This window comes from Mirounga leonina, unplaced genomic scaffold (genome assembly GCF_011800145.1).
Source record: "Mirounga leonina isolate KUSES-001 unplaced genomic scaffold, KU_Mleo_1.0 Mir_170, whole genome shotgun sequence".
Taxonomy (NCBI): Eukaryota; Metazoa; Chordata; class Mammalia; order Carnivora; family Phocidae; genus Mirounga; species Mirounga leonina.
In genome coordinates this window covers 3,943,088-3,964,343 of record NW_023270433.1, presented here as the reverse complement: position 1 = coordinate 3,964,343, position 21,256 = coordinate 3,943,088, and the positions used below count along the sequence as shown (strand labels likewise).

At 56.7% G+C, this 21,256-nt stretch overlaps 2 protein-coding genes across 2 annotated transcripts in view; both read left to right on the top strand.

The window, feature by feature from the left end:
- CFAP77 (cilia and flagella associated protein 77) overlaps positions 1 to 3,546 on the top strand; it is a 128,868-nt gene extending 125,322 nt beyond the window's left edge. Inside the window, exon 6 of the mRNA XM_035015549.1 lies at positions 3,424 to 3,546. Within this exon, the coding sequence (XP_034871440.1) occupies positions 3,424 to 3,546 (123 nt within the window). The remainder of the gene's footprint in view (positions 1 to 3,423) is intronic.
- A 10,569-nt stretch (positions 3,547 to 14,115) lies between these two features.
- Positions 14,116 to 20,736, top strand: BARHL1 (BarH like homeobox 1). Its single transcript, XM_035016649.1, has 3 exons — positions 14,116 to 14,581; positions 18,508 to 18,730; positions 20,442 to 20,736. The coding sequence occupies exons 1-3, from the start codon at positions 14,116 to 14,118 to the stop codon at positions 20,734 to 20,736; spliced, it is 984 nt and encodes a 327-aa protein (XP_034872540.1).
- Positions 20,737 to 21,256: the final 520 nt, after the last annotated feature.

Here is a 21,256-nt window from a genome sequence, read left to right as displayed (position 1 = left end):
TGGTGTTGGTGGGTGGTAGGTGGTGTTGATTTGGTGTTGATGGTAGGAGGCTCAGCACTCACTCTCATCTCCTGAGGAGGTGGCAGAGGATCCAGCCCAAAGGAGCTGAGAGTGAGTGCTGAGCCTCCTGCCATCAACACCAAACCAATACCACCTACCACCCACCAACACCACCCACCATCAACACCAAATCAACACCACCTACCACCCACCAACACCACCCACCATCAACACCAAACCAACACCACCTACCACCCACCATCAACACCAAACCAATACCACCTACCACCCACCAACACCACTCACCATCAACACCAAATCAACACCACCCACCGAATGCCATCAGCACCATGTGCCATTCCTGCATCCTGAATTCCCAGGGAATGGCTTGGAGGTTCTTTTCATTTCCTGAGGCTACCATAACAAATTATCACAAACTTAGTGGTTTAAACAATAGAAACTTATTCTCTGGAAGTTCTGAAGGCCAGAAATCCAAAATCAAGATTTCAGCAGGGCTGCACTCCCACCAGAGGACCTAGGGAAGAATGCTTCCTTGCCTCTTCTAGGTGGCTCCTGGCGTTCCTGAACTGTGGCCACATCACTATGACTTCACGTGGCCCTCTCCTCTGTGTCCGTGTCTTCTGTCTCAAGCATCCTTGTCATTGGAATCAGAGCCTTCTTGAATAATTCAGGATGTTCTCATCTTTAGAGCCTTAAATTAATTATATCTGAAAAGACCTTTTGTACAAATAAGGTCACATCCACAGGTTCCAGTGGTTAGGATGTGGACATATCTTTTGGGGATCACCATATCTTTTGGGGGATCAGCCCACAAGGGCCAGGGGGGATGTGTGGAAACAGCAGAGATGTGGGCTGCAGAGCTATGCTTCCCTGGTAGGAGCCTGGCCACCAGCGAGCCTTGACATTCTGAATGCTACAGGAGACCCAGGACACGTAGGAGTCCCAGTTGGCTGGGCCTCTGAATCAGCCCGGGTGCCTACAAGGTCTCTGGAGATCCAAAGTGCCAGCCCTCCTGAGCGTCTCTAACTGCCTTCTGGGAAGCATGGGTGTCAGGAAAATCATATCACAGTGTAAAAACCAAGCCATCCTTGCCAGAAGGGACACAGGGGTGCACCTTGGAAGCCTTTTGTTTGTTGGCTATTTTATTCCTGCACAAAGTGTAGGGTCTTCTCTCTTCCCAATAACTTTTGTGCGGCCACTGGGAACTTTTCTGAAACTGGAGATGCAGCTGAGAACAAAATTATGGTTTGATTGACCAAAAGGAGTTGAGCACAGGTATTGAGCCCTGGGTCCAGGTAGGCATTAGGTGACTATGGCAAGGGCCCTGCCCTAAGAGGACTCAGGAGCTTTGGGATTGGGTTCCGGCCCTGCCTGGGTTGCAAGAACCCTGGATGATCCCGATGTACATCCAAGAAATTCAAAACCTGAGGCTGGGGCTGCTATGGGTCCTGGAAGCACTGCTACATGCAGACAATCCACGGGGGACTTGCAAAGGGTCCACAAATCTTAAGTGGTAACCCACACCATTTTGTATGTTAGGACTTGGGGTATTTTTTTCCCCCAGAGAACAGGGTCCATGGCTTTCTGCAGAGTCTCCAAGGGGTCTGCCTGCCCAAGAATGAAGAATGTGGTTTATGTCCTGCAGTAACACCTAAATCAACCCACCACCATCTGACTTTTATGAGTTCCTAATAAGCTTCTGCAGCCCCTACCCCCTTCCACCTCATGAGCGAGTTGAGGTGTGTGTGGGGGGGTTACCCAGACATAGTGTGAGCTGTGACTGCGACAGAATTTTCTAGAAAGAATCCACAATTTAGTGCCCAGGGGTGGGGGCTAAAACAGAGTTTTTCTGACATGGATTCCCTGTGTAGCCAACCTTGGACTGTTTCCTCATCTGTAAAATGATGAACACAGTCAGCTTGGGTTCCACTGGGCCCTCAGTACCCTGATGGTGAGCACATGCTCCCAGGACCAGAGGCCAGACAGCCCACAACAAGGGTCTGGCGGACCCTAAGTGGTGGCCCAGACCTTGGATTGGGGGGGGCCTGGCGGTGTCCCACAGATGCAGGCTTCAGGGGACCAAGAGGTCACATCAGTTCTGCACCTGGTCTCAGTGGAGACATTACCCAGTTCTCTACCATCAGGAAACCAATTGGGCCACCAACTCGTGTGAAGGGTCATGACTTTCCCTGGGGGTGGGGAGGTCCCAGGCCTCTGTGTTCCCAGACAGGGCCAGAGTATGCCCCCCCCCCCCCCAAGCACAGAGACTTTACAAGTTCCTCCTTGTCTTCTACTGCCTTTTACTATCATATCCTTCCCCCATCTTTCCCTTCCCCTCTTTCAACACCGAAACACTGCCTGCAACATGGGCTTGGCTACCCCCACCCAGAGGGTGGCCCTGGCCTGGACTCTGGACAAGAATGGGTCCTGCTTTGTCATCCTGAAGACATAGCAGAGCCTTCAGCTGCTCCTGCAAACCCAGAGGGAACCCCTGCCCCCCTCTGCCACGGCCACCTCGTCCCCTCATGAATTGGAGCTCCGGTGGGCTCGGGGGCCAGCATGCACGCTGCCCCCTTAGCCTGGGAAGGCCCTGCTCACCCTTCCAGCCTCCCCCTCACATCTCCTCCCCAGAGAGTCTCCCCAGAGGGCCACCCCCGACTCCCACGAGGGCTGAGCTTATGCTATCGGTGCTCACTGCACACCCCCCACTCTATCAGTTCTAGTGAAACAGCTGCATAATTATTGTTGATGTCTGCTTTCAGTCCTCTAGATTGAAAGCTCCCTGATTGGACAGAAAATCCCTCTTGTTTCCTGCCGTATCCCCAGGGCCTGGCACAGAGTTTTACTCAATAAATATGCATTGCATGAATGCATGAGTGAATGAATGTATGAATGTACGAATGAACGAATGAATGAATGAATGAACAAACGAATGAATAAACAAACAAGCAAGTACAAAACCTTTCCACCCTGGGCCTCCCATAGGTTATCGTATAGGAGAAATGCCATTTTAGGGAGATTTTCTTGCTCTTGGAGGTGACGGAACAGACCCACGAGACAGGAGGGGTTTTCGCCCACCGCCATGTCTTGAGAAGGAAGGGCAGACTGAAATACTGATTGCCTCACATTTTAACCGAAGAGACACTCATTGGATCTGCCCCCTCAAGTTTCCTCTGAAAGGGTGGCATCTGGAGCCGAGCAGCCTTGCCCTCGCTGCCTTCCACCCGCAGCTCATCATCACCCCTCGGTGCTAGGATGCTCCCCGCACTCACTCTTCGCTTCCCTCCCTCTTACAGTGATTTGTGTTACTGCTCAGAGATGGAAGTGGGGGGCAGGCCAGGAGAGAAGGGGAACACGGGGAAGGAACCGCATGCCCACTGACCTGCTCTCCCCCTTCCATAGGTGCATCCCCATCTCGATACCTTCCCCACCGAGGCTGATCGCCAGAGAGCATTCCAAGCCCACCGGGAGGAGCATGCGGTGCGCCAGGGGACCCTGCGAATGGGCAACTACACCCACCCCTAAAGCCTTCTTGGCACAGTAGAAAATCCTCAAAGGACTCACCTTTCTTGCCCCAGCTCACGTTAGACGCTCCCCACTTTTATGCAGGTTCTGCTTTGGCAAGAACCTCAAATTCAGGTCTTCAATGGATCCTTTTTGGTAAGAGTCCCTCCCTCCTTTTAGGTTTGCCAATACTTACCTTAGCCCCACTGACCCTCTAGCTAGGGACTCCCCTTCCTGCAGGAGCCCACCCACCCTCGGTTCTCCAGCCCTCACCTGGGAAGATGAATCCAAATCACCAGGCAGCTATTAGACTCCAGGCAAAGGGTCGATTCCAAGGCTCTGCCCATTGAGTGTGAAGAACAACCTGTGTATTTCCTACAGAAAGCCCTCATTTTATATTCCAAACATGAGTTTAACTGTGCTTTGGGGATGCCTGATACCTCACCAGGCCAGTACACTCTCTCTCGGGGACCCCTGACAATGAATGGCAAGAGCCCATGCTCGGGCCTCAGGGCCTGCCCCCACCTCCTCCACGCCAGGGGCCTGTCAATGAGGCAGGCCAAGATGGGCTTCTCCACCCAGACGGACCTTGGGAAGGCCAACCCCGCCCAAAGGAGAGAGCCTTCTGGGCGGGTGGGTAGGTGGGCGGATGAGACACAGGCTGAGGAACTTTTCAGCCAAGCTCCTGGGCGCTTCTTACCTCAATCACTCTTTGTGTTCTTACCTTCTCCCCACAAATTATATACTGGTCTATTTTAAATTAAAATTGCTATTTGTCCTCTTCCTACTGTATCTTTATTTAAACCTAGACCGGTGTGAGAGCCCACCTCACACTCGTCAGATGGTGTTCTGATATGGGCGCCCTTCGAGGGAGATTACCTTCTCCAACATACCCGATCCCAGTGGTGCCTGTATGAAGTCAGGCACATCCTCCAGTTTCTAAATCTCACTTCTGGTCTGAAGAGTCCAAAACCCAAGAGCTCGACCCAGAGCCCTCCCCGGGACTTCAGACGCACTTCAGACTCACTCCTCCAACTGCCCGGCTGACGTCTCCACTCCAGTGTCTGGCATTCCTCTCTAGCCAACCTGGCCAAGACGGAACACTTGATTATTCCCCCCAAACTTGTTTCTCCCTCAGTTTCCCCCATCTCGTGTGTGACACCATCAACTCTGCTGCTGAAGCAAAGATCTTCATTACTGTTTCCCTCCTCTCTCGCCTCGAATCCAGAGACAAGCCTGTCAGCATGGCTTCCAAAAGACCCCTACCCGTCCCCTCCTCTCTGAGCGCCACCATGTCTCTGGAGAACTTGCCCTCTCCCCGCTACCCTCCCAACCATGCTCTCCACTGAGCAGCCCCCTAGCATTCCAGCAGCTTCTGCTGCTCTTGAAGCAAACTCCACACTCCTCACCCAGCCCACGGCGTCCTAGGGGGGGCAGCCAAAGGCCGTCCTTCTGGCTTCATCTCCCACCTCTGGGCACTTTACCCACAGCCACCGCCCTCACTCCTGCCTTAGGCTTCCTGCTTGCTTTTCCCTCTGCCTGGAACACCTGGGTCCCCAACTGTCACCTGCCCACCCCTTCTTGTCATTCAGATCTTAGCTCAAAAATCAAGTCCCCTACTCAAAAGGCGGTCCCTGAAATCACCACCAGTAAAATTCACATCGACTTGTTTTATTCTCAACCAAACAATGATGCCTGGTTTACTGCCTGTCTCTTCTCTAGCAGGGATGTTGCATGGGAGCAGGGACCCAAGACCCCAAGGGCCCGGCATATGGAAGTACCAGTGGTAACTGGGGAAGGACCCCGCTGCTCCGACAGCTGCTACAGCTCACGCCCCCCGCCCCCTGCGGGCCAAGCGCTGGGCCAGGAGACACACCCAGGTCTGGTGGTTACAGGTCTGGTTGGATTTCTTGATCCGCCCTCCACCCCCACCCCCACACACGCATGCCTTCCAATGCCAGACAAATGCCACACACACTAGCACCCCTCAGGAACCTAGCCCAGCCAGGGCCTTGACAGACCCCAACCTCCTCCAAGGGCTGGAGATCCCCCTTCCACCACACGAGCCAGAGGGAAACAAGCACCCCCCACTGACCTTGGCCAAAGCCATCCTGAAGCCTTCTGACCGGCAGGGAGCGGGGAGCCTGGTGTGGGAAAACAGGAGAGCCCAAGGGGCCTGGCCGCTGAGCTGGCGGCCATTCCATGTGGTCAAGAGCATGAAGCCCAGCCTCATCAAGTAATTTCTGTGTGCCCTCGAGCAAGTAAGTGTCTTAACGTCTCTGTGCCTCACCTGTGAGACTGGACCCTGGCACGGTACAGGACATCGCAAGCTAAATTAGATCATGATTACAGTCGAGAATGTGTACAACATAAGTAGCACAGCAGCTGGCACTTTGAAGCAAGAGATTGATGTGAATTATTGTCTTCTTATTAATAAAGCGCACTGAAAAGGGGCAACCAGAATCCTGTGAACAACTGAGGGACGAGGGTGTGCTTTTAAAGGAACAAAAGCTGGGGCGCCTGCGTGGCTCAGTCAGCTAAGCGTCTGCCTTCGGCTCAGGTTATGATCCTGGGATCCTGGGGTAGTGGGATCGTGGGATCATGGGATCTTGGGATCGAGTGTCGCATCGGGTTCTCTGCTCAGTGGGTTCTCTGCTCAGCAGGGAGGCTGCTTCTCCCTCTCCCTCTGCCCCTCCTCCCAGTTCATGCTCTCTCTCTCTCTCTCAAATAAACAAAATCTTTAAAAAAAATAATAAAAGGGTGCCTGGGTGGCTCAGTCGTTAAGCGTCTGCCTTCGGCTGGGGTCATGATCCCAGGGTCCTGGGATCGAGCCCCGCATCGGGCTCCCGGCTCGGCGGGGAGCCTGCTTCTCACTCTCCCACTCCCCCTGCTTGTGTTCCTGCTCTCGCTATCTCTCTCTCTGTCAAAAAAAAAAAAAAATAATAATAATAATAATAATAAAGGAACAAAAGCCCTTACATCCAGGTACCTCAAGAAGGTAAAGATATTTTGAATTTAACCCACTCTTTTGCTCTGAAGTCCCCTACAGGAAGGGGAAGGAGGCACATCAGGACGCAGAATTTCCTGAGGGACCCGAAGTTATGCTCTGTCCACCAAAGGGTGGGGCAATCTCTGCTGAGACAACGAGGGAAGGGGCCCCTCCCTGTCTGCTTTTCCAAGGACCTGGGCCAAGGGGAAAGTCCAGAGTGGGACAGAAAAAGCTACGGGGTAGCTCTCTGGCTTGCGCAAGCACGTCGGGCCCCAGCAGGGTGGGCTGCGCACCATGAGACCTGCTGGGGCTGGGGCAGATGCCCCGGGGCTGCGTCCTGTCCTGGAGATCCCAGCTTCTGGGTGCCCCTGGCCCAGGCCTGAGCAGCTCTCCTCCGAGAGTCCCTCAGCTCCTTGTCCTACAGCGCCACCCTCTGGCAAGTCCAAGTCAGGGGCCGCAGAAGTTCCCGGTCCTTCCCTCCCGGAGTCCCTCCCTCCTCATTAATTATTCGCGCCCACTTCAAGCCCCAGGTCAGATTCCGGTCTGATGCCACCTTCTTGGGTGTCCAGTTGCATCGGACCAAACACTTGTGCTCGCTTGCGTCGACCCTGACTGGGGGTCCCCCCAGCATAGCTGGGGTTGCTCTGCCTGCCCTTCATGACCCAGGGTAGAGTCCTGGAGGTTCCAGCCAGGAGGGGCCATGGGAATCACCGGTTAACCTCCCTCTACCACCACCACCCTCACTTCACAGCTGGAAAATAAGCAAGCCCCACGCGTTCCAGAGCCTGCTCCCAAAACTGCTTCTCCAAGGTGGGTGGAAACGGGGAGAGCTGAGCTTTGCATCCCAAGTCCTCCTCATCAACCACCAATAAATGGCCTCTCGAGGACGGCCGCCACCAGAGGTACGGTCTTATGCCCCTGGTTTTGTTCATCTCCTTGCTGGTTAGCATTTTACGTCTTGGTTGAGTTTCTTGGCAACATCCCATCAGAGATTTCACCAAACAAAGAGGCCCATGTGCACGGCCTTCACGAGCCACAGGGAAGCAGCTGGACCCTGCCCTGGTCAGCTTGAAATTCCTTGAGGTGCCCTCTGAGGTGGGAGGGGGCCCTGTCCCTGCTGCTGAGCCCTTGGCCAGAGGGGGAGCGAGCGCAGGCGTGGGGTGGGGTGTGAGAGTGCCTAGATGGGGCCTCTGGAAGTAGGACTCGGGGAACAGGGAGGGGCTTGAGAAAACATCGAGTCCTGCCAGACAAGACAGAGGGTTGCAGAGTGACTTAGCCACCAAACGAGGACTGGGACAGACCTCTTGGGTGGTAGGTCTGGCTTTCTGTTCGTGCTCAACCCCCACTGACTTGGGTCTACTTCCCAGTTTTTAAACAAGAGCCCAAACCTCATCCTCATTCATTTTTTTCTCCTCTCCTCTCCTCTCCTCTCCTCTCTCCTCTCCTCTCCTTCCCTCTCTCTCTTCCTCTCCCCATCCCTCTCTGCGTCTCTGCCTCTCTTTCTCTGTCTCTCCCACTGACATAACCAGATAATTGTTTTCTAGGCCAGAAGAACAGAGACAGGACTCTGGAGTCTGTCATGCAGGATTTTTATCAGGGTCGGTAGTAGGGAGTCAATGGGGATTTCTGCTTCTGCCTGGCAGGGCGTTGCTAGAAGTCTGAAGAGGAAGCCTGTTGGTAGGCCGCAGATTCTAAATCCAGTCCCCGGGGCTGGGCTTGGGATCCAGATAGAGATGGTTTGGTTTTTTGGCTCACCTATCCCAGGGCCTCAAGCAGTGGTGGCTTAGAAATCACAGATTTAGGGGGCTAGAGAAGGCGCATCTCCATGGCAGCAAGTGGACCAGAGGCTCAGATGCCCAGGTGGGCCTCAGGGAAGCCAGACAGATCTGTTTCCAATCAAGTATCTTCCCTTGCGTTTGGCTTTTTGGACCCAAACAGTCTTTTTGCTGCATTTCTTTTTACTTGGGAAATGCTTTGATGCTGGAAATCATCATTAAATGAGAAAAATAAAAATTAGGTTGGCTTTTTACACAGCTTCCCAGAACTGAAAGCAGGTACACTTTAAACTTGAATCCACAAATGAGAAATTATCTACAAAATGGAGTTTAAATGAATGGGCACCACTGTCCTTGGATTCGTGAGGCGGGTCCTTTCTGTCACAATCCCCATGGCATCGCCAGCATCTAGCACGGTGCACAGGCCAGAGTACATGCTCAGCAAAGAAAAAAGGGAGGAAGGAAGGGAGGGAGGGAAGGAAGCGGGGAGGGAAGAGGGTGGAAAGGAGGGGAGGAAAATAAAGAATATGTTCTCTTTCTGGTTTCAGGAGCTCCACGGGGTTTTGAGCTAAACCAATACAAACGGTTGCGAACAGCATGACCTTGAGGCCCACAAAGTGTCCAAATCCTTGTCCAACCCATCTGTTTGCAGAACAGAGAGATATTAGCATCCAGGCCTGGCCTATATCATCCAAGTCCCCTGCCCACTCCACATTAAATCTTTTTTTTTTTTTTTTAAGATTTTATTTATTTGACAGAGAGAGACACAGCGAGACAGGGGAACACAAGCAGGGGGAGTGGGAGAGGGAGAAGCAGGCTCCCGGCCGAGCAGGGAGCCCGATGCGGGGGCTCGATCCCAGGACCCTGGAATCATGACCTGAGCCGAAGGCAGACGCTTAACGACTGAGCCACCCAGGCGCCCCCCCACTCCACATTAAAAACAGGTTTTAGTTGGAAGGCCCTGGGCCAAGGGGGGAGCTGACCTCTGCAGCGGGGGCTGGTGAGACAAGATAACTGGCCAGAGAAAAAGCTTTGGCTGTTGTTAGTGGTAGCTGTACCATGAATTACATAATCACTCCTCTCCAGGATCTGAGCCCGGTGCAGAGTGCTCACGACCACGCAGAGTGGGCAACATCATCCTCATCTTATAGCTGAAAAAGCCACGGCTCAGAAAGTGTTTGCTCAAGGTCACAGAGCAGGGCTGGGACTATGGTGAGGCAGGTAAGGCACAACATTTCCAGGACTGCCCCTGAACTCAGTAACCAAGACAAACAATACTTTAATGCAATATTTTTTTAATCAAAATTTTTAAATCCCTGATGGGGCAAAATAGCAATAGTTTCAGTAAAGATGTCTGTGACTCACCTCACCGGCCTCCCCTTAGTCCCAGCTTGGACTCCAGAGCCAGGATTCTGCTTCTTCGGGTCTAGCCAGTTCTGCAGTCCACATCCTCAACCACCCGCCCTGGCCACACTGAACTGCCCCTGGTCCCAGTTACTCAGAACCTTGAATGGCATTCAAGTTACAATTCTTTGTGAGCAGAGAAGACCTGAGAATCATTCTCAGAAAGCTTTGAGCACATCTCCCCTGTGTGGCTCTGCTTGCTGAGCCAGGCGAACAAAACAAGCCAGAACAGCCCCTCCTCCATGCTTGGGGCCTGGTGGCATTCAGTGGAGAAGGAGGCGAGGCTGGGAAGAAGGAAGCTGGTGAGAACCATGGCCCAGCCAGAGGCCCAGACACTCCCAGGCCCATTCCTGACCCAAAGCCAGACCCGAACCAAGAGCCTCAGATGGAGCAGGAGGACGTGGGTTCTCCCTCATCAGCATCTCCATCAGCCTCCATGGGCCTCTGCCACCCACAGCCCTCACTACAAACCTCTGAAGCTTAACATCTTTGTACCTAAAGGAGAGCTGAGGTCCAGGCCAGAGACATGGTCTGTCCAGAGTAAGGTCAGGGCCAGAGCCCAGGTCTTCTGAAGACTTGTCCATGCAGCTGCCCTTCCTGCCCTGGAGACGAGCAACAGCTCCTTCTCTGGCATGTCTCCTTGCCTGTGGGTGAGAGGTTTGGTACCTTTTAGGTCTCTGGGTCCATGGAGAGGCTGAAGGGTTTTTAAAAAGCAGCCTCAAAGGGTTGGGGAGGCCTAGGGACAGGAATTTGAAGCTAGAAGTTCCAAGAGGAAGTGGGAGGCTGGGGAAGAGGGTCTGGAGTCCAGAAGAGGGAGCATGGGCGCTGGAGTGGCAGTTCCAGCCCTTGGTTAAGACTGAGTAGTCCTGGGAGCCTGACACTCATTCACTTTGCTTCCCTTGAGGCCCCCAAGCCCCTCCACCAGGCCCACTTCCTCCTTGGGAAGTGGGGAGAGAGGTCTGCCTCCTGCTATGTAAACGGAGCTCTCAGAGGTTAAGTCACTTGCTATGGTCCACACCCAGCTTTGCTGGACCTCAAAGTCCTTATATCCTTCCGGGACCGACCAGTCTCTTTTCTCAAAGGGTCGGGTGGATCACCCAACCAGGAACCCCTGGATGCCTAGTCAAATGCCAATTCTCGGGCACCTTCCTGGCTAAACAAGAGCCCAGGTGAGCACACACACATATCTCTCAGGCTGTGGACACAGGCTAAGATGCAAGAAGCAGCCAGGTGATGGAGAAAAGAGAAAGGAGGAGGCCTGGTGGCAGAGCTGGAAACACCCGAATAGGAATAAAATGAGGTTAACGAGACACTGAATCTCAGAGAAATTTCCAAATGAAATTGCATAGCATGTTCTATATTAGAATAGACCATGGTCATTCAATACTAATGATAGTACACTAACAACTTGTTAAATATTCTTGGGCTCTAAGGAGTGCTGAGAAGCCAGTCAGGGCTGCAGGAAGTTGGGGTTCATGCTGTTCTTTTCAACTGTAGAATGCTCTTACACACACACTCCACACACCTGCTGCAGCTCTGACCCCCTGGCTCAGGGCTCAGCGCTGGCGGAGGCTTCGCTTTCCCTTTCGCTAGGTCCAGGATCCAAACCCCAGCCTAAGACCAGGAGGCCAGAAAGGGGGCTGCTCAAGACCCACCTGTGGGCAAGAGCCGACAATGACTTTCTCATGACCTGGCGGGGTCCATGGATCCTGGCCCTGGGGGCATCACGACTGCTAAGAGGCCCAGGATGGGGGATCTTGTTGACTGAGTTGGGACCTTGGGTGCTCCGGTGGAGATGGGGTTCTCCAGGGATGCAGCACCAGGCCAGAAGGAGCAGGGGTGGGGCGGCAGAGTGGAGAGAGTAGAAAAAGCCTCCAGAGGCGCCCAGGGAAGGAGGAACCAGGCCCAAGCTGGGGGCTGGCCGAGAAGGGCCAGGGCAGCCTGCGGCCCTTGTGATTTATGTCCCCCTCCCCATCCACCTAACGAAAATTTAACGACCCGCTGGCCGGTCCGCTGCGGGAGGTGCTCACTGCAACCGCGCGGCCGTGCCGGGGCGGGGGCCTGTCTGCTCTCGGCCCCTCGGCGCCCGCCCTCCCGCCTCCCCGACAGCTTGCAGCCGAGCGGGGCCCACGGTCCCCGGGGAGCCGCCCGTCCTCGCTCCCAGCCCGGCCGGCGGCGAGGCCGCTTCCAATCTGCCGGCGGGCGCAGGGGGAGAGCGCGGGGAGCCAGGCGTGAGGCCACCGCCAACCTCGCCGGAGGAAGAAGAAAGTTTCTGTTCACCGGGCCACGCAGGGCTTCCATGGGCCGAGTCTCGGGTTTGGGGGGATGCGGGGGCCTCATAGTTCTGCAGCGGTCTCGGATGCTAGGCCCGACACAGGGTCCGAGTAGTTTTCTGGGGGCCCGTGGGGAAGGGGACGGCAGCACGCAGGCCCACCTGGGAAGGCCTGGGCTCCTGGCGTGGAGCTGGCGAAGGGCGTCTCAGGCTGGCGGGCCGGCCTGCAGGCACGCCGGCTCGGCTCTCTCTGCCCTTGACCACCGGCCCGGGTCGTGATCCCTGGGGCCCCGCCAGGAGGATCCCAGCCCGGGACGCGCTTCAGATCTGCAAGCCGCTCTGGGCCCCGACACTGGAGGCCAACCCCTGAAAGGCACCGAACTAGAGCACCGTGGTTCGGGGAGTGGGGAGGGCGAGGGGGCGCATTATTTACAATGAAAAGACCGTGTTTCCAGCGCTGCCTCGAAAATACATTCCCAGGCGAGCTCCGGCTCCTCTCGGAGTAAGAAGCCAAGCCGGCTGTTCGCAGACGTCTATACTTGCACACGGAAGCTCTTTCGCGTCCCTGTTTGGAGGTACAAAGACACCCGGTGCCACAGGACGGGCTATCGGCTGGATAGGGGTCCCCGCCTTCTTTGTCCCGTGAGCTGCCTCCTTGGGGCCACACAGATTTCCTGGGGTCCTCAATGTCCCAGACACGATCTTCCCACCTTCTCCACCCTCGCCCCACAATGAAGCCATCGTTCTGGCCCCGCTTTCCCAAACCCCTGCCAGGCCCGCAGGGTCCAAAGAGGGTAGAGAGAGGGCTGCAAATGTCCTAGGCGGGAAACATCTAAAGCCCAACGAAAACGCCCCAAAACAATGTCGCTTAAACTAACATCTCTTCCCCACACCAGGTCAGGGCTTCTTCACAGACACACACACTTCTTTCTCTGCTGGGTTGAGTCCCTTTCTCTCGCTGGAGGAAGAAAAATGCGGTAGAGGTGGGAGGCGGGGGGAGGTGGAGAAAGCCTCTCTGACAGCCCCGCGGACGAATAATTTGAATAACTGTGGAAGAGGTTAGGGGAAACTTTAAAAACCTCCCACCCCAACCACCGGCAGCGGCAGTCGGCGCCGGACCCCTCCCCGCTAGCCCGTGCCCCCCTCGGCTAATCACCCTCATTAGGAGCCTCATCACTGGCCTAATGAAAGCAAACCGTGTGGAAATCGCCGGTAAACAGTTGGGTCTGTGCTGTAATTAATTCAGTGTCTCTTTTAATCAAACTGAAAGGGAATCGGGCAGCGGCTTGCGGAGCCGTGACATCACCCCCAAAATCGGCCGGAGCCAATCAGCGTCATCACTCCGGGGACACGTGGGCGAGTCCCCTTTAAAAAAAACACACACACAACACAACGAAAAAAAAAAGAAACAAAAAAAACCCAGCCCCAAAGTAAAAGTGACACAAGTTCATTTTTTAAAGGAAGGGGGGGAGGCGAAGGCGCGCGCGGAGGACGCGCTGAGAGCTGCAACGGCGGAGCCGGAGGCGCTGTCCTCGGTGCTGACGGGCCCCCGGAGCGGTGAGAGCGCGGCGACAGGACCTCCCTGGCCAGGTGGAGCGTCATGCGCCGCGGGCCGCCGCCGCTATCCGCGGTGCTGACGCCGCCAGGTGCGCTCCGTTCCGCCGGCTGGTAGCGCCGCTCCGGCCCGCTGCTGTCCGCGGTTCTGACCCCGCTGCCCTCGGCCACTGCTAGCCTGGAGGAAGCGTGCAGTTTCGGTGTTTTTTTTTTTAAGCCGTTCTTTATTTAGATTCCAACATCCTCGCATCTCTTCTGTGCCAAAGGGGCGCTCAGGCCGTCCATCTCCCCCTTTGCTCTCCCCAACTTGGCGCACCCTCCCTCCCATTCCTCGCTGACACTCCCACCACCCCCCCTCGGCTCGGCAGCTCGGCGCGATGCTGCAGAAGACGCGCTGAGCCCTTTTGGATCTAATGCGCAGAGGAGGTTGGCCCAGAGCTCCCCCAAGGCTCCCCCAAGGCTGAACTCCGTCCAAGGTGCCCGCAGGCTCCCTGCCCGCCTTCCCCATGCCAGCCCGCAGCTAGGGGCAGGGGCAGCGGCGGCTGGGGTTGGGGGTGGGTGGGGAGCTTTTGGGGAGGACAGGTCGCAGCTTGGCTATGGAAGGCTCCAATGGCTTTGGGATCGACTCCATTCTCTCCCACCGCGCGGGCAGCCCCGCCCTTCCCAAGGGGGACCCCTTGCTTGGGGACTGCCGCTCACCCCTGGAGCTGAGTCCGCGCTCGGAGAGCAGCAGCGACTGCTCTTCACCAGCCTCACCAGGAAGGGACTGTCTGGAGACGGGCACCCCGAGGCCTGGCGGGGCATCAGGCCCAGGTTTGGACTCCCACCTACAGCCTGGGCAGCTCTCAGCCCCAGCCCAGTCGCGCACCGTGACCTCCTCCTTTCTGATCAGGGACATCCTTGCCGACTGCAAACCACTAGCGGCCTGTGCACCCTACTCTAGCAGCGGGCAGCCGGCCGCCCCTGAGCCTGGGGGCCGTCTTGTGGCCAAGGCTGGGGAGGACTTTAGAGACAAGCTGGACAAAAGTGGCAGTAACACCTCGTCGGACTCTGAGTATAAAGGTAAGAAAACAGGGGGAGAAAACTTGGGGAGGGGGCATGCTACATTTCTAAGAACTGCTATATTTCTAAAAGCATACAGGGACATGTACGTGTTCACTTGGAGTTCCCTAGGGGCCCAGGCTGAACCTTTTGGTCTTGTCTGAACCTTTCAGCTGGCCCCGTGGCTATGCCTTTGAGCAGCAGAGCCCAGCAGAGAAAGTGGAAGATGGACACTGTGTGCCCCAGGAGAGATTCCCCAAAATGCACAAAGCGAACTTTCTAAACTTCACCTGGGACCACTTTCCCAGCAGCACTGGTGGGCAGGAGCAGGTTCCTATTGGGCTAGTGGTTCTCTGGGAAAAAATCTTGCAGAAGCAATGCAAGATCCAAAGGGTTCTGCTTGAACGCCCTTTTGTAAGAGTGAAAACCTAGCAGGATATTTCAGATGGAGCCTTAAGAACAGTCAGAATTTTCTCCTTTAATCTGAACTTCCAGGCAGGAAGAGGAACTGAGCTTTCCCTCCCGTTGGGCCCAGTGTGATCTGGGCCCTGGGAATCATGCAAAAGAAAGGCTCACTTCAAAGTAGAAAGAGCAGCTGGGGGCAGCTGACTGGGAGCAGGTTCAGAAGTCTGGTCGAGAGGGGAGGACCCTGCATCCACCCCACGGTTCTCACTGAATTTGATTTCAAGTGCGTCGAGCAGCCAACTTCAGGTTGTGTAGTGTGTGGGACCCAGAGACTCGTGAGTGACCAGCCCCGTTTCCCCAGTATTGGAGTTGCTGCCCCTTCGTTTGCCTTTCCACCTCTGTGAGTCTTTTTGTTGTTGTTTTTCCTTTTACATTGGTTTTGACCAGGAAGCTGAGATTGGGATTAAGAGGAAAGGGGGAAGGAAAGAAGGAAAGAGTCCCTAATTTTCTTTCTCACCCCTAGCCACTTTAGCTCTTTGGTGAGGCCAGAGGCGCAAAATTCTTGCTAGGAAGAAGTCAGGAGGCAGGAGGGGAAGGAGTCTTTTGGTGTCAAGGGAGTAGAGCCCTGTGTCCCCCATCCGGCAGAAAACTAGGGGCTGGCAGAGGCTGCTCAGAGCTCTTTCAGAATTACAATTAATTCCGGGAACGCTTTTCATGACACAAAACTTCCCTAATAAAGGCAACCTCTTTATTGTCTTGGGAGCCCTGCACCTGCTCCACCCTATTTGTACTAAGTCCTCACAAGAATTTAGGGAAGCTCACTTTAACACTCTCCTCCCAACCAACAATTCATTTGTGGACAGGCCCTGTGACCACAAACCAAAACCCCTTTGGGGCCCCACTCCACATCGCACTGCCCTCCACTTCCCCACACAAACTGCGGAGAGTCTCCTTCGGCCTCGCTGGGCCAGCTGTGCCTAGAGAAAGGGCCAGTTGGGCTAGAGAAGCCAAGAAGGAGATCCAGAGGCATGTGGCTCAGCGACCCTTGCCCCTCCCCCTGGGGCCTGTTTAGAGAGGCAAAGAAAACTTGCCCTGGAGAAAGACAGGTGCTGGGGGAGCGGGGTAGGCAATGTAAATATGTATTTATAACATAGTGGTTTATTATTAATAATCCTCAACAAAACCCCAGCTTTATGGTTAGAGTAAGGGGTGAGAATCCCCAACACGGCATGCCAACGGCTGGTGCCGGTGGAGGTGAAAGAGAGTTTGGCTCTTGTCTCCTTTCATTTCTTTGCCCGTAGGTGGGATTTTGAGGCGAGATTTCGTTTAGGATAATTGGAATATCAATTTTCCTCTCCTGTCCCTGATGATATCTGATCAGGGAGGTGATGAGGGCCGGCTGTCCCCATATCACTTAAATAGGTTTGGAGCAGAGGGGGGTGAAGTTCTCCCCCACCCCTCGCCCCTAGGCACAGCTGCCTTTGCACTTACAAAGCTCCAGGGTAGAAGAAAAAAACGGGAACAGCCACCGCTGAGACAATGTCTGGAGCGTTTCTCCAACGTGCAGGCGAGTTTTTCAGGGCCCCAATTAGGAAGCTTGTGGAGACAGAAACACACCGAGCGAGCCAGCCAGCCAGCCGGGGTGGGCATCTGAGCAATTCAACTCCCCATCCACCTCCCATGCTAAGAACAATTTCTTCCAAGGAGGGTACAGAGGGAAGGTCAGCCCCATCCCGAGTCTTTGGCATCAGAGGCTCCTCAAGCATCACACTGAAAGAAACTGAAACCAGTCTTTGAAGTCAGGCGGTCTGCCGCTAGGTCCTGCCTGCTAGGGCCAATGTCCGTGGAGAAATCGAGCCAGCACTTTGCTCGGAGCAGGCTGGGTCGGTGGGCCTGGAGCTCTGGAGCATTGAGATGTGGCCTCCAGACCAGAGTCCGAGGCCCCACTGGGCTGAGACTGTCCCAGAGGCTGAGGCTGAGCGGCACCCAGTGCACATCCAGCCTGTGGCAAAGAGGGATTAGAGAAACACCTGAGTATTCTTCCTGACACCACAAACTCAATCCCCCACCTCAGCCCTAAGAAGCTGGGGGTTTCCACAGTCAGTGCCGGCAGCTCCACCGAAGAGTAAGGTTTCCACAACATCAAGTTTGAGGTTTGAGTAATTGTTTCCCCACACTCGTTTCAACTTCACCTTCCGGCACAGACAGAACTCAGATTTCGCCCATCCTAACACACCTCCTGAGGTGGCCATACCTCAGCGTGGCCCCAGCTCAGGGAGGGCAGGGAGAGCCTGGTGGAGACAGGAGGGAGGCATCCAGCGAGGCTTCCGCCCAGCCAGCGCCTTCCCTGCTCGTCTGCCTCCGCGCACCCGGTGCCGGAGCCCTCCCGGACGAGAACCTCTGCCTTTTCCGGTTGAAAAGTCTTGCTCCCTAGTGGCTCAATTAACCGGATTATTGTTTCCTACAGAGAGAAATCAACTTGCATTCGGCTGAACCCTGTCACTGCAAACGCCCCGCACAATGAAACTCACCATAAAGGAAAATAGAGAAAAAGAGAGGGGAAGCCCCAGCTCGCAAAGCCCATTTTGGGGACATGGTCTTTTGGGTTGTATCATCACTTTAGGGAGAGAAGGAGGGAGATCGCTGAGCTTGTTCTATCAAGTGTGCGTTTTCCGTGCAGTCGACCCCAAACGAAGGTGCCTGGGGGAAAAAAGAAACGCCCCCCCCCCGCCGCCATTCTTGGGCCAAGAGCGGGGCCCCTGCCGGGGTGTCCCGATCGTGGGGCGCAAACACACGACCATGAGCGTCGTATTGACAAGGAAACACGGACCACGGCGACGCGCGCATCCGAGGGGCAAACGCCTCGCTTGTTTTTCCAAGAGCTTCGCGCTCCCGGCCCGCGCCGCCCTCCGCACCCCGGTCTGTGGGTAGCTTAGGGACGGCGGAGGCGAGCACTCCCGCGTCGCGTCTCACGCGGCCAGTTACTGGTTTCTCGGGACAATGACTCGCTGCGGGATGAACAGGTTTTTGTTTCTCCACGCGGGCTTTTCTCCCCACATGCCGGCCCTCAGCTTCCTCCCTTCAGGGTCCGCACGCGGCCAGAAAATCGGGCTGCGGATTCCGAGCTCAGACCCGCACCACGGAAGCGCGCGCCTACGCAGCCCACCCGCTGGAACCCACGGGCCTCTCCCCTCCCCCAGCGGCTCCACCCGGTCGCTCGGCTCCCGCACGGCTACTCCGTTGATCCCTCCGGGGAGCGCGGCGGAGAGCGCGCGGGTCGGGTTCTCTCGCTTTGGATCATTTGTCCCCGGAGGTGTCAATCCTCCTCCTCCTCCGTCAGGGCTCACGCCCTGCGTTGGGGGGCCGGGAGGTCCCGCCTTGGAGCCGCTTTGCCGCGGCCCCACGCGCCTGAGTGCGGCGGGGCCACCGCCGTCAGGAGCCGCGTTTACACGAACGGGGCCGGCCAGCGGGCGGCTGGGGCAGGAGGGCGCCGGCAGGCAGGCGGCGAGGCCGGGCCCCGACGCACCGCTGTGTCTCCGCAGTGAAGGAGGAGGGCGACCGCGAGATCTCCAGCTCCCGGGACAGCCCCCCAGTGCGCCTGAAGAAACCCCGCAAGGCGCGCACGGCCTTCACTGACCATCAGCTGGCGCAGCTGGAGCGCAGCTTCGAGCGGCAGAAGTACCTGAGCGTGCAGGACCGCATGGAGCTCGCCGCTTCGCTCAACCTCACCGACACGCAGGTTAAGACCTGGTACCAGAACCGGAGGTGAGGCCTGGCTGCGGGGTGGGGTGGGGACGTAGAGGGCCCCCCTTCTTTCCTAACTGCCCTTCCGTGGGACCCACCAGTGCACCGCCTGGTGCCCCTGCGATTTCCCTGTAAAAGAAAACTCAGGCCTCGCGGGGAGTCCACAGCGAGGGAGAGCGACAGGACTGGACTCGGTCTCCAGTGCCCTGTCATCCCCCTCCAGGACAGGAGGACAGACACATGGGCCTGCCCCTACCCCAGCCAGGGTCCTACCCTCCCCACCAGGACCAGCCTTAGCCCCTCTTGGGGCCGCTGAGCTCTCCCACCAGGAGGGCAGGATGCCAGACCAGGGGAAGGGTGGTGGCCTCAGTATCCAGAATGTCTTGGGGGGGGGGGGGGAAGAACAAGGGCGCAGCATCTGATGTGTATGTTGGGGGGTGCTGTTTGAGCTCTCCAGGGGCTCTTCTGGCCACCTCAGCCTTTACAGTCCTGAAACCGGAGGAAGGAACAGACCCAGCTCTGGCTCCCTGGGGACAGGGTGCTTTGGAAACTGGCAGGCACTGGTCTAGAACCTGGTGCTTCCTAATCTCCCTCCCCAGCACCGTCACAGGACGAAATCGCTCACACACACATCCACAGTCACGCACACACACAGACACACACACTGACACAGTTCACACAGTCACACACACCCACAATCACACTCACACTCAGTGGAGGCTGGAATTGTGCGTTCCATAAACAAGCCTCAGAACACGTCTCCCCATTAATAATAAATACCGATTACTGCTCGGGGCATCAATAATTAAGGCCCGTTACAGTAATTACACAATTATGATGATGATGAATAATTCAGGGAGGGAAACGCGGTTGGTGTGGCCGTGCCTGCCTTGGCGGGACCGCAGCCGGCTGGCCCAGCCTCGCCGGCCAGGTGCATCCAACAGTCCCAGCTAAAGCTCAGGCAACGAACGAGCATGGCCTCGACTTCCCTGCCTCCTCCAACCCCAGGCCAACACTCGGTTGGTGGTCTCTGAATTCGGGTCCCCACAGGCCACAGGGCTCCTCCCTGGCCTGGGAGCTGGGTGCCGGGGACAGCAGGTGTGGCGAAGAGGGTGTGCAGCGGGTACTCGTTCGTACTCTAGTTGCCGACTCTGGCCTGCGCGCTGCTTCCACAGAAGCTCTGCCGAACGGGGCACCTCGAGGTGTTTGCATCTGCCAGGGTGGCGGCTCAGCTGCCCAGAGCCCCCTTCCACCGCTAGCTGACCAACCTCTTCCACCCCCCACCCCCGGTCCCCTCCATCCTCCCCCAGGGGGTCGACTTCCTAAGATACGAGGACTGGCGTGCGCAGCCCCAACACCCAGCTCCAAGTGTATCCTGCGATCCTCGATCCTCAGAGCAGAGTGTGGTGAGGTTAGAACCCCATCTCTGGGGTCAGACAGCTGGCTTAGAGCCTGGGCTCTGCCTCTTTGGAGACCATCTTCAAAACTGGCCAACGCCTTAGTTTTCTGATCTGTAAAATAGGGATAACGGCCACGAAAGGCCGGTGGAAGATTACAGGAGCCGATGCATGTGACACCTGAGGACGGTGCCTGGCACCCCATTATTTATTAACAAACCCGTGTGATCTTTCTTGGCCTCCCTGAAGGCGCTCTGGGCCAAGCACTCGTGAGGGGCAGGGGTCTTCGGAGCCACAGCCCTGACCCCGCCGTACATGTTTATTTCGGTCCCTAGGACTAAATGGAAGCGACAGACGGCAGTCGGGTTGGAGCTGCTGGCGGAGGCAGGCAATTACTCAGCGCTCCAGCGGATGTTCCCGTCGCCTTATTTCTACCCGCAGAGCCTAGTTTCCAACCTGGATCCCGGCGCCGCACTGTATCTGTACCGCGGGCCCAGTGCGCCGCCGCCGACCCTGCAGAGACCTCTGGTGCCCCGCATCCTCATCCACGGACTCCAGGGCGCCAGCGAGCCGCCCCCGCCGCTGCCCCCGCTGGCCGGCGTCCTCCCGCGCGCCGCGCAGCCTCGGTGAAGCGCCCGCCCGCCTCCCCGGGGCTCTGCGTGGGCCCCTTCCGCCTGCCCTTCGGGGGGCGCGGGGTTTCAACGCCCCTTCCCCGGGGCCCCCTGGCCGGCCCTCCCTGGAGTCCCAGCCAGCGTCCCCCGAAGGGCCCTATGCCAAGTCTACTGAGGCCCGGACCCGGACTGAGTCTCCCTAACCCCCCTCGGCGTGCTCCCTCCCGGCCACGCCATCAGGGAGCCACTTCCACCCGCAGGATGTACATACAGGACCCCCGACCCCTCGCCAGCTTCCCCAAGGCGCCCCCCTGCACCTCCTTGGGAGCAGGTGGAGGGCGACCCCGACGCTGCACTCGTTCCCGCTCCCCCTCTCCATGCTCCAGCTGTACACCCAGCCCTCTCCCCGCACCCCGACAGGCGGAGGGGAGTGTGGAGCCCTCCTCCGAGCGCCCGGGCCGCGGCAGAGCTGTACATAAGGTGTGCAAAGTGTATATGAAGTTATTTATTCGTGACCCATGAGCCCGTGACCGTGTCCG

What these genes read in the sequence shown, in the direction of transcription:
- BARHL1 (XM_035016649.1), top strand. Translation starts at nt 14,116, where the DNA reads ATGGAAGGCTCCAATGGCTTTGGGATCGACTCCATTCTCTCCCACCGC. An exon ending in GTCGGACTCTGAGTATAAAG is followed by an intron (nt 14,582 to 18,507) that starts GTAAGAAAACAG and finishes GTGTCTCCGCAG; the next exon opens with TGAAGGAGGAGGGCGACCGC. An exon ending in ACCTGGTACCAGAACCGGAG is followed by an intron (nt 18,731 to 20,441) that starts GTGAGGCCTGGC and finishes TTCGGTCCCTAG; the next exon opens with GACTAAATGGAAGCGACAGA.